The 13,191-nt window shown below is 38.8% G+C and overlaps 2 protein-coding genes across 4 annotated transcripts in view; one reads left to right on the top strand and one right to left on the bottom strand.

Moving 5' to 3' along the window:
- Nucleotides 1-12,737, top strand: part of LOC110836612 (phosrestin-2) — an 89,841-nt gene extending 77,104 nt beyond the window's left edge. Inside the window, exons 7-8 of the mRNA XM_022077997.2 lie at nucleotides 8,409-8,698; nucleotides 9,479-12,737. Coding sequence (XP_021933689.1) covers nucleotides 8,409-8,698; nucleotides 9,479-9,982 — 794 coding nt within the window. The 3' untranslated portion in view covers nucleotides 9,983-12,737. The remainder of the gene's footprint in view (nucleotides 1-8,408; nucleotides 8,699-9,478) is intronic.
- Nucleotides 1-13,191, bottom strand: part of LOC110836614 (14 kDa phosphohistidine phosphatase-like) — a 143,915-nt gene that overhangs the window by 128,215 nt on the left and 2,509 nt on the right. The gene's annotated exons all lie outside the window — the stretch shown is intronic.

Here is a 13,191-nt window from a genome sequence, read left to right as displayed (position 1 = left end):
CTTATACGTCGGCCTACTCTGTACGAAGCTAGCGATCGTTCGCTCCGACATCTGACTTCAAAAGAAGGGATGACAACGGCAATATACTCGTATTCTTCCGTGTGAGCTGCGTCTTGCTACGTTACACGCTTGCAGGGCCGGGGATCTATAAATCGCGTTGGTTAGTACGGCGAGAGGCAGCCTTCCCTTACACCCTATATAAAATCTGTTATCAGAACCTTTAGATTCATTGTCGTGCTCACAAAATCCCGTCTAAACCAGATCCATCTTTAAAAAGCAATATGAAAGACGTCCATTTGATAGTATCCCCTCACCTACGAAAGGTATTTTGGTTTTTCAAAAGGTTTTACCAACAAATTTTGTACGTATTTCTTGTGTCCACATCACAGCTACTTTTTTCTGCCCTAGCAAATGGAATTGCTTGATATACTTCGTCCTTATTTAGGGCTATTTCATTCCTGCTTTCCTGGTTTAATTAACTCATCTATAATTAGTGAAATAAAAACATTCCGTTTTACATTTACTCCAACTTTCGAAATACAATCTCTATTTATGCTGTATTTAATTATACGATGCCTGGTTAATTTTGATGTCGATCTCAAAACATTCAGAATGATTCTGTAAAACAGTCCCTTACAGATTCAGGCCTAAACATGCAACTGACGTTGTTTTGATGTTTCGTTGACTAATTTTACTCTGTATTCACGTTCCAATAATTTGTCTAAAATCATCAGAGTGGAATAGCTGATAGCAGATAAAACCAGAACAAAGAATGGCATGATTTTTACGACGTGCCACAACGAACAGCGCCACAACACAATGACCGAATCTGACATGCTCAAAAACCTCTTCCACATTAATCTACACCAGCCTCTTACATGTTGCGAGGCAACAACTCAAATGTTGAGTTTCCGCACAGAACATGCTTATTTTGAACAGATTCGTTCAATTTGAAGAAATTAAGTTCATTGGGTCGTATGTTACGTGTAACATAGGGATTTAATCCCTTCATAAAAGCGCTTTCGAAATGCAAAATTTGTTCTTTGTTATAACTAGTCACCCAATGCAAGTTTTGATTCGACCGGCTGAATTCTTTATAGGCGATAACATATCTCCGTGCAAAGAACCGTATTTATAACATTATAATTCGGCAGATACACCGGAACAACGTGATGCATTTCTTTATAAAATACAGAGCTTAAACTCGTTATACGGTAATTTTAGAAGGCTGGACTAAATACGTAAAGACGATGTAAATCAATACACGTTACGTCAGAGGTTCTCAAGTTGTGGTATGAAAGCATGGTGGCAGAATATGTTGAAACAGACTCCTGTAGGCACACGACTGTTCAATACAAATTTAATGTTTACAAAAAGGTTAGAGCGAACAAACACCTTATAAGCCACAATGGCTGGCGAGGACACAAAAACAATTTCCTCGACGACTATTAGCAAACTCCTAACTTCAAAAACAATACGACCACGTACCTTCTGACACACAATAAGACATTCAAGGCGCTTCAAGAAATCTTACAGGTCAAAGCACTGACCTCACATTTACCGCAATTACACAGAAATTATGCATTTCAATTCAATTGCATTAACCAGGCAAGATAGTGTAGTTGCGTCATATTGTGATTTATTAAATTAAAATTAAATTATTTGGTTATTCCGTCAAATCACAATGTATTTAAAATAAGATAATTAAAATAATTAAAATATCATTCTGTGTTCCATATCGAATAATCGATTTACAATTGGAACAGTTACAACATGTTTCGGTTTTATTAAACCATCATCAGGTGTAAAATTATATTAAATTTAATATAATTTTACACCTGATGATGGTTTAATAAAACCGAAACATGTAAAATTATATTAAATTTAATATAATTTTACACCTGATGATGTATTAAATTTAATATAATTTTACACCTAATGATGGTTTAATAAAACCGAAACATGTTGTAACTGTTCCAATTGTAAATCGATTATTCGATATGGAACACAGAATGATATTTTAATTATCTTATTTTAAATACATTGTGATTTGATGGAATAACCAAATAATTTAATTTTAATTTAACCAGGCAAGTTGGCTGAAGCCGTATCGCATGACTGGTACTCCGGAAAAGCCCAGCTCGAATCTTGTACGAGACATCGAGCATCCTAAAAGATTCTTAGTTATCGTCAGTCCCTCCATGTGAATGACTGACCACGACAGCTTTCTCCCTAATCGCGTCAACTTCATCGAACGCGGTCATCCCCTCATATAATTCGAAGATGAATAATCGAAAACAGCTGATACAACGTCGGTAAACTATTTACCATCCATCCCGTACATCAGTGATTCAAAGACTGTGGTGGAACTAATACTGGACACCACCTCTGAAGTAATTACCTACAACAGGAACAAATCTGAAGGCTTCTTCTGTCCTCAAGAAATCATAACTAAGTTATATTCGCAGTTCGGGTGGCAGGAAAACAATATTATAATACTTTCCGGCTCTGAACGATGCTTCTGGAGCTTAGTAGAAATGCTTGCTAATGAAATGTCTGGAAGAAAAAGTCAAAAACATTCGTGTCACCTCACTCATCATATCCTTCTCGCTAAGAAAAATAATTGCCGAAGACTTCACGTTATGAAGCTCATAATTTAGCAAAATGTATCTATTCTCCATCCATTTTTAAAAGAGCTGAAAAGCATCAGGAAACTGAAACACTTCCGTGTTCATGTTATAGCCTATTCACCGTTTACAAAAGACTACGCTTCCGGCCTCTAGCACTTTTACTTAGGAGCCACTCTTCGACGCAAAATTTCCCGTTTCTGTTTCTTCACACCGGAATCGATCCTGAGAAGCAGTAGGAACGTAGGCGCTGTACTGAGAACCAGAGATACACCAAGAGGCTAATGTGACAGCTCAGTGCTACATTGTCTGTCACGCAGTGAGGCGGCTTAAAGTACACTCACTGGAAAATTAAAGTAAATTCTTCGTGGAAATATGTATTCAAGAATTATTTGCTACTAAACAATTCTCGACTCACTGGGGTACAAAGATTATATGAGGATGTCGATCGTGACGATAATATTCATTACACTAAACGCAAATCCGTTCCTAATTTTCTGCCAATCAAATTCTAATAGAGGCTTTTCGAACTCCTGAATTAATATCGTCCGCGTCATTTAACCTGGCGTCTTTCAGAAGGGGTCCGGAAGGAAGATTACTTTAACACACTGCGCATGCTCTGCTCAGTGCTATAGTCAAAAACATGCTCAGTATCAGCACTGTGCACGTGCGGGAACATCGCCGCGCAGAACATAATTTAATCGATAACCACCTGCTTTACCGTCCCGTTCCATAAACCAAGCCGTAAGAGACAGAGCCAAAATCACTTATACAAAGCGCAGATGGCAAGGAAACTGGTGTGGACAATGACTACCTACTACCCTTCCGCACTGACAGCGAAACAGAGAATACAGCCAAGTTCACTAACAAAATTAATTTGCAATTACATGCTCAAATTTCCATGTTTTCCTCTCGATTATTTAGGCTTTTGGAAGAACAAAATTCTTCTTCGGAACTCTTGTCAGCTCTCAGCTGTTAAAATGGGTGCAGTCTCTCAGGGAGCAATGGACCACGTTATATTATTCGACCACGAAGTTCGTAAATTCTTTGCTGAACGATATAAGACTACGACTCCGAAAATTCTTAACTATTATATTAAACTTTTTTTCTGTTACGATTCATTCTCTAGTGTCATTCAAGTACGTGATCGTTCATAATTCTATGCAGCTGAATTTAAAATGGTACCAGTCCCAGGTCCTTCCTATTTTCTGAGAATCAAAATTTTGAAGATTATGAAGACCACATTAATGTCGATTTCTGTCTTCTGGGTTGTTGCGCTGTCGCCCTGATGACGGAGGCAGTATGACCTATCTACCAGACTACACAGCGCAATACTTCATACTCACCACTGTGAAAACCTCAAATCATATACAATAATGTCCTTACGTGTTCGTCTGATTCGCAGAAAACTGTCAGTAGAAACTCTCAGAGAAAAGAAGTCCAGTATACAGAGAATACTCGGATTCAAGATAAAGAATACGATCGATATGACACGGGGAAAGAGCTCCACCAGCGGAAGACGTATCCCGTACGCCACAACTGACGAGGAGGACAAAATGTCCTGGTTCACTTTGCCAGCTTCCTCACATCTAGCAATACGCCTAAGGAGGTCTCAAAATCTGTTAAAAAAATCTGATAAAACAAAATAATTACAAGAAGAAACAATTTCGTTCTTTTGCTAAAATAGAATTCTTGTTATGTTCGAATTCTCTTTCCTTTGTTGTTTGGATGTAATGCTCTGACAACTAAATTATCGCTATTAAGTAAGCATAACTAAAAAAATTATTTCAATATCGATATAACATTTACCAGTAAAGAGTAAACACACTAGGCCTCTATCTGCCCCTTCTCCACCTATTCAACTACGTCTTAAAAAAATAAAGACAATAATAATGTAATTGGACTTTAATCCATTGACTTCAGCTCACCTTTTGAATTCCTGTATTTCTCACTATTTATACAGACACTTCATTCTCATTTCCGCTCTTCCTAATGTCATCACGAGAGTATTACTAACTTGTGAAGCGGAATCAACCCTAACGTCGAATATGGCTGTCTTGCTAGTTGTTGAGCCGTGTAGCCTGGTAAAAGTTTGCCAGTGTTTCTGAGGAGCTTGCTGTATCCATCATCAGACCAACAGCCCTGAGGAAGGAGGCAGCAAGCACCTCTGAAAGGTAGGTAAACTTCTACCAGGCTACACAGATCAGCATCCAAACGGCAGCCATCTTCATACTCACGGCCGTGAAACCCTCAAATCCTAACGTCACTGTTTTGTACAAACTTTAATTCTGAACAGTGAAATATCTACGATAAATCAGCACCATTTACCGCGGCACAGGCCACATCTGATCACTGTTTCCTACATTACAAGATGTAGAGCTCTTGTCAGAACACTGATTATTCAAATACGAGGTGCGATCGGAAGGTTTCCATACTGCGCGTATAAAAATCCGTACACTTATCTCAGGTATTAAATTCATCCATCACCCTCGAGGTAGTTCCCCTGGGAGTGAACACAACGATCCCAGCGCCGCTGCCAAGCCTGGAAGCATCCCTGGAAATCTTTCTTTATCAGCCTGTCAAGCACCATCTGCGATTCTGCCTGAATCTCTTGCCAAAGACTCGCCAAAACGGCTACGGAAACCTATGAAATGCTAAAGCAAGCATTTGGGGAGTCCGCAATGGGTCGTGCACAAACTTTTGTGTGGCATTCACGTTTTAAAAATGGCCGAACCTCTGTCGATCATGACGAGCGTTCTGGACGACCATCTTCGAGCACAACGCCCGAAAATGTTACGAAGATTCGGCAGGCCATTCACGAAGATCGACGTCGTACCATCAACGACTTGTGCGACATTGTTGGGATAGGCTATGGGACCTGTCAGCTGATTCTAAAGAACGGAAGCGGCCGTCAAAGTGGCGCAGCCACAACTGGCTGCTGCATCATGACAACGCGCCAGCGCACACCGCCCTCAAAGTTCGGCAGTTTTTGGCCTCAAACACCATGGCCGTCATCCCGCACCCTCCTTATTCGCCGTGTGACTTCTCCCTCTTCCCAAAGATGAAAATTCAGCTAAAGGGAAGGAGATTTGAGACGATAGAAGAGATTCAGGCAGAATCGCAGATGGTGCTTGACAGGCTGACAAAGAAAGTTTTCCAGGGATGCTTCCAGGCTTGGCAGCTGCGCTGGGATCGTTGTGTTCACTCCCAGGGGAACTACTTCGAGGGTGATGGATGAATTTAATACCTGAGATAAGTGTACGGGTTTTTTTTATACGCGCAGTCTGGAAACTTTCCGATCGCACCTCGTACTATACAAAACCTTGTAGGCGTTACAAAATACCGCCTTCTGATCCGGTTACGTCACCATCCCTAATTACCGGCTGGCTTCAGTTTACTTCGATTAACGCAGTTCTCGTTTACGACGTCACAAAACTTCGGTTCCCAAACTGACATTTTAACCAAGTTTAATAGCCTATAAAACTACACATTACTTCCTTCCGGTGTATTCGGAACTTCTTACAAATTAAACTTGTTCCTTACTTCCAGGACTAAATTGCAAGGTTCTCAAAAGAAGTACTTTTCATAATATTGTTCAACTGCTTCAAATTCACAACATTCAAACACCGAAAACTCCTTGGCCCGGGCACCTTACAGCTGGGGGATATAAATACATTATTTATCTTTAATAAATAAAATAAAATTGCCTTATACACACGACATTAATCACGTAGCGAACACGAACTAGGCGATCGTATTTCTAGGACAAATGTTTCAAAAGGAACAAGTGACGTGTATGTGAAGTCAGTAGTTACTGTTCTTAAAAAGAACTTAAAGTTTTATCAATTCAGTGCATTTGACCAAATGCACACTCAACATTAACACTCATTCATAATCACTAAACCATTAAACGTTTCTGAAGTAAAAAATTATGACTGAACCACATATTTTCCAGAGGGTTGTTTTCAAAAACGTCTTCCGTCAGAGACTGCGTTCAACAAACAGACAAAACTAAACAAAAGGTTTTCGTACATATTTTCTAGCTGTGGTTATATTAACAGTTAAACTTATCAAAAGTCTTGCGAGCTCTTCAAACGTTCGAATCATAGCCTGTTGAAAACAAACTTGACTTGACTTGAATTATGTAAGTACAGTATCACAAAACGAAGCGAGCGTTCAAATTCCAGTGCAGTGACTAGCAATTCTATACAAAAACCAAATGAGTCCCAATGGCGTAGATCTACCAACAGGATTGTTAGGTGGCAGGTCTGAATAGTCCGAGTTAATGAGAAGTGTCGTATTAGATTCATTTTACGCCTTCTGGGATATCCCACACGAATTCTTCAGGTCAACGAATGTCATTAGAGGTCAGCTCAGTTACTTCAACAGAAAGACGAGAAGACAAAGATCCAGTTCTCTCTCTTACACAGAAAAGTAACAATTAGGAACAGTACTAGCGGAATAAAGGGGGCGAAAAGGGTAACTAAACGACAGACGCACAGAACATTTCGGTCTGTAACAGTGACATATCAGACGCGGACCGCTCCGAATTCAAATTAGCTCATTTCTGTTACCTGACGGCACAGTCCTGGCTCTACTAATGAGGAGTACTTCCAGACTTCACAAAGAGATAAGAATTTTCTTGAATATTTTCTCTACTTTTGCACCAGAAGGTAAAAGAGTTTAAATCATAAGAAATAAGGGCGACATATAACTATAATCCTCATGTTACTTCCTTCCCTTCATTTTACACTTCATTACTTGGTAATTTCTTACTTTCATTAAAATTAATTAAACCTAAAACTTGTGCCGTACAGTTATATAATGCACATTACTAAACGTGAGTTGAGAAAATACAAAACGACGACTTTCATTAAAGGAAGTCATGTTAAGTTGTTTCTGCAATTTCAGACGAAATAAGACAATATCGTTACTGCAAGCCTCCGTTAATTTTACAGCGTTCTTTTAATGAAACGCGTTCGATAAACGCACAGTGGAAAGGTTTATTTGTCTGTGTGTTCGTCAGTCCGAATGTTTCATCCCGATTTTGACATTTTGATTTTCGACAGGTATCTATTAGCATAAACCTCATTTTTCAAATCCGATCGAAATTCGATAAATAATTTGGAATATGTAGCATGTACGCGACAAAATATTTTTTACGATATCAGATCCCAGTGTTCTACTGTAGAATTTTTAACAAACAGAATGGCAGTATCAAAACTTTCATATTTGACATCGGAGATCTATTACTACACAAAATTTAAAAACACTAGTTTAACTTCCAAGTTAAAAATACGCAGGCAATCCCCCCCTCCCTCATATTAAATATTGTAGATTTACCCTTCCCAGCTAGCAAAATCACCGCGTCTCACGAAGCGCGAGTGCGTATTTTAAAGCCCTTGTTATTGCCATTAGTACAGCGACTGATGATTAGTGGTGATATGTGGGGTTCAGAATTTCGCAACGACATTGTTACAACCGTCGGCTCATTGTTAATTAGTCTTTCCATATACTTCCCTTGATATCTTGTCCATTCCATACACAGTGAACGAAGTACAGTCCGGATACATTCTCATTCCAGGCAACAGTGTACTTCAGCGCAAACCTAACACAGACCATGTACGATGATCCAATGTAGAAGACAACAAGTTTTTAAATTTATTTATTTACCTAAGAGCTGAAGGGGAAGAAGTACATTGCACAGTTTAAGATGTCTAGAATTCAACATTAGAAGACGCTATTGTTTCACCCCAACTACAAGGGTCCTTCTTGTTCCAGCGGAGCGTGCAGACGAGAAGACGCATCGACGTAGCACGGTACGAATGGGGATCCGTGTGGTACAACGGTGCGTGCCCCGCGTGCCAGTGACCCCGGGTTCGCCAGCACGTTCCATCGAGCAGCTAGTGGGGCCACCGCCACACGCAGCCGTAGACAAACCTTTCCTGCTAAGCGATGGACGTGTCGAACTGGAGGCGTCCCTAGACAAAGCTATGTACAGCCACGGAGAACCCATCCTGGTAAACACAGCCGTGCATAACAACAGTGGCAAGACCGTGCGTAGGATTAAGGTAAGCGCTGAGCTCAGCAACATAAGAAACAGCACAGTGGAAGGACGTACAGCTGCTCCAACTGCTACGTTTGTAACACTGCAACGGTCTGAAATTTGTACTATTAATAACTAACTAGATGGCTTACAGAACCCGAAGGTTCATCACCGAATTAACCAAAGCCCTCCGCCGGACCCTGTCCTAGGCCAACAAAATCCAGTCTCCTTCAACTCCTATCTCCCATAGATCACGCTTGATATCATCCTCCCATCTATGTCTAGGGCTTCCCAACCAATACCCGGTGCACACCTCTTGTCACATCCATGAGCGCTACATGTCCCGCCCATCTCATTCTTCTTGACTTAATCACCCTGACAATATTGGGGGAGGAGAATATTTTTTAAGTTCGTCATTATGCAGTCTTCTCCATACCCGATCCTCTTCTCTCTTAGTCCCAAATATCCTCCTAAACACCATATCCTCAAACACCTGTAATCTATGTTCCTCCCTCAGAGTGAGAAACCATGTTTCGCACCCATACAAAACAACAGGCAAAATTATTGTTTTGTGTACTTCAATTTTCAGGTTCTTAGAAATCAGACGGGAAGACAAAATATTTTGAACTGAGAAGTAGCAAGCATTTCCGGAATTTAGTCTCCTCCTAAATTCCTTATGAGTATCATTTTGATTTGTTATTGATGTTCCCAAATATTTGAACTTTGTAACACTTTCAAAATCATTTTATACACTGTACAAAAAATACATGCAAATGGCAGATATTACTTCACTTCTTTTTTGCAGGTATTTGTGGTGCAGCATGTGGATGTCTGCATGTTCTCCAATGGTAAGTTCAAGAATGTGGTGGCTCTAGTGACAAGTCGGGATGAGTGCCCTTTGGGACCAGGATCATCCCTAAGTCGCACGTACACTTTGTACCCAACTAAGGGGACTACTAAGAACTGGATAGCTCTTGAAGACTCATTCAGTAGAGCCGGAGCATCTCTAGCATCCACCGTCACAAGTGCATCCAATTCGCCAGAAGATCGAAACGTGTTCGCTATCTATGTCTCTTATTATGTTAAAGTGAAACTCCTGGTCGGGGCCATGGGTGGAGAGCTAGCATTAAAATTACCCTTCACGCTTATGCACTCCACTTCAACAATGGAACTCAATGAATCTTTGTCCTTATCCCCACCAAAATCACACCCTTCAAAAGAGGCGAGTCCATCTGCAGAGAAGAAAAAGAAGACCAATACAAGGGAGGAAGAAGATGTGATACTGAAATGTGATGAAGAGCCCACCTGAGAGTCAGAGAGCAATGCAAGGAAGTCAAGTGGTGATACTCAAAACTGTGATTTATTGAATGTCACCAATAAAAAGGAAAAGTGTAACGAGGCTGTTGAAAATCAGTTCACCAACATCAACAGACTGATGGTTCAGAGAGTACTGTGCTGTTTTGGAACCAGACGGAACAAGTGACGACACAGTGACGGCGACCACGTCTCAGAATAGTATTCGGTGATCTATGACACCTAACTACACAAAGTGAAATATCAGTAATTTAATGAAGTTGTGATTGGTAAATTACAATTTATCTAAAACTGCACATAACCAAGGCTGAAAATCACAATTCTCAAATACCTCACTCAATAAACATGATTAGACATGAGATTGACTATTCGAATTTGCTTAGTATAAGCAGAAATACTTTCTGTTTCCCACCACATTCAAAGTACCTTTGGTCTCTACACTTCAACTCCTGTCTGTTGAAAAAAAGGAGTCCTTCAAGGACCTCGGGGGGTGGGTGGGGGCATGAAACTGACCACTCACTTCCACGTAGCCCCATCCTTAAAAACCCTTAATAGAAGATTTTACTTTCATTCCCTATGTCACTGGGCACAAGGTATTTCAAACCACACCTAGGGAAATTTCTATCTACCAGTCAGAAAATTAATGAATCAGATGGTCAGTAATTTCTAACAATGTTTGATTCATTACCCTAGTATAATTACGTCATAATATCATCAGACAGCCAAGTCTGACAATTTAATAGGTGACAATAAGTGAAATAAAACAACTTTAACAAACATCCAATAAAATCGTTGGTCTTCTGGGTTGTAACTCCATGCGGAAACGATGGTATCGACCTACAAGTCTACAACAGCCTTACAACCCGCAAGACCAACATAAAATGATGATGACCTCAAATCGCATATTCCGGTAAAAACCCATTGATTTTATATTTGAACATGAAACAAGGGAAAAATGGATATAAAAGAAGACAACCTATTCCCTTTATGATAAATATAATTACAAAATAATTAACTATTATTAATGTAATATTTCTTCCAAAATGTGGGTATCCACCTAAAGTCCAGAAGACTGCCATGGAAATCTTCACCACTGTGAGAATTTCAGATCTCTAAGAGAAACACGTTCATGAAGTAAAAGCTGTATACTTTCAGAAATCTGATGAAATACTGAAGGAACATAACTTTAACAATAAGTGAAGTAGTTAACACAACACAGCAAAATGTTGAACAAAGACTGTCACACTGTTTTTAGCAAAAATTTAAATTTTATATTTAAACTTCACACCAAACGTAAGACAGATTTAAACCTGGGTCTTCTGATCACCATATTTTAGAATTCGTAAGGATGTGAAACAGGGAAGTTATGACTTATTTCAAGGGTATACTGCAGCATTCACCTAGAGGGGACTGAGGAAAGTCATGACAGTAATGATAACCATATTCCATTATGTGGTGGGGAGTTCCAGTAGAACAAGGCACTCTGAAGGAAAACAATGATTTTAAAATTTCTGAAAAAGAATCAGATTACATTCTGCTTCCTTATTAACCACTCAAATATTGTTTGTATGTTCTTAGTGTGGAGAGAGCCTAAATTTTCTACTGAATCTCAAAACTGTTGCATAAAGGATCACTGGAATTAAATATTCATGAGAGAAAGAAAGAAAAAGAAACAATTTTAAACAGCTGACAGACTGTACCTGGTGAGGAGCTAAGTGTGGCTGATATTTCCAATTTACCAAAGGCTGTGATGACAAAGTGTTAGAATTAATGAAGATGTAGAAACAAACATCTGACAGTCTGGAAGAAAGGCTAGAACCAAATGACTCTACTACTCATTGCTCTCTAAAATAATGGCCTGAAAATTTTATGGCAAGCCTCATCAGTTATTTATTCAATGAAATATTCTGTCTTCAACATAAGTAATTGCACATATCTCACACACACTACACACTGTTCAAATGAACGAAGTGGTACCGGTTGAAACACGTAACACCCCCCTCCCCCCAAAAAATGACTTGTATATTTATAGTCCACATATAGAGAAGAATATCATTATACATGTATAAATGTAACCTCCATTTATAAATTTCTTGGTGTGTTCTTATATTTTGACTACTACAGGTAAAATTTGTGTGTATCTTGTTGGTATATCTGTCAATTAAGCATGCAACATGTTTTTGCACGTAGCAAACTAAAACTGTGGTGATGTTACTTTTATCTGCAAAGCTTCATAATTTTTAATTCAGTCCTTAAATGCTGATTTTAAGTCCAAGAAAAAGAAGCAACAGAATTAACCAGGAAGAATTAGCAACATATTTGAAGTATGGGAGATCAATTGACGCAATGCTCTTAACCACCACAATACCTTATGATCAAAAACAAGTAACTACTGAGAAAATGCTGCTATTAACAAAATGTTTACTTTGCCTAAATACTAAGAAAATTTCATTGCCATATCTAATGTCAACATTGGTCACAGTGTGCATGATGGATTAACACATACTGTGATCATTAATATGACGTCAAGTGGTACAAAGTAAATAACACACATATGTTCTCTAGCCTGTTACTGTAATATTCTGTAATGAAAGCAGACAGTACTCTTTAGCAGTGTAAAATGCACCAAACTTATGGATCAGATTTTTCAATATTTGTATGTGTACTGACATAAGTCAAGATAAGAAATATACAGGATAATTGTATTTTAATAAAATATTTGAATAAAACATATTGTCAATTCAGTATAACCCTATTAACATCTACTTCTTACACTAATGTAAGGTTCCTGGCCACCCTATGTAAACAAGAAGTTTTCTCTTATTTAAATTCCTTGTCTTGCAATGACCTGTCAGAATAAACTGTCACATATTTGAGAATTCCTTATAGAGTGCCTTCAGAAATGATAAACCATATACACTTCAGCAATAAATACTATAACAATAGTTTATAAACTCAAATGATAGAATATAAAAAGCATACAGCATTTTGATGGGAACCATCTTGGAAAAAATTCACTTTGTAGATTGCAGATGTCTTTGGGAAACAGATTGTGAGGATGCAAACTGGGTCAAAGTGACTCAGAATATACAGCTCCATTTTAAGCACAAGGTGTTTCTTCAAATAGCAAATGGAGATAGTCTCCAGATAGGGAGTGTCGCAGAAAATAAAATGAATAAGAAGTTGTAGACAAATGATAAAGCT

The sequence above is a fragment of the Zootermopsis nevadensis genome, unplaced genomic scaffold (assembly GCF_977971745.1).
Source record: "Zootermopsis nevadensis isolate Lab colony 2312 unplaced genomic scaffold, Znev_1.0 Znev_ptg000002l, whole genome shotgun sequence".
Classification (NCBI taxonomy): Eukaryota; Metazoa; Arthropoda; class Insecta; order Blattodea; family Termopsidae; genus Zootermopsis; species Zootermopsis nevadensis.
This window is presented reverse-complemented; position numbering and strand designations above follow the sequence as displayed.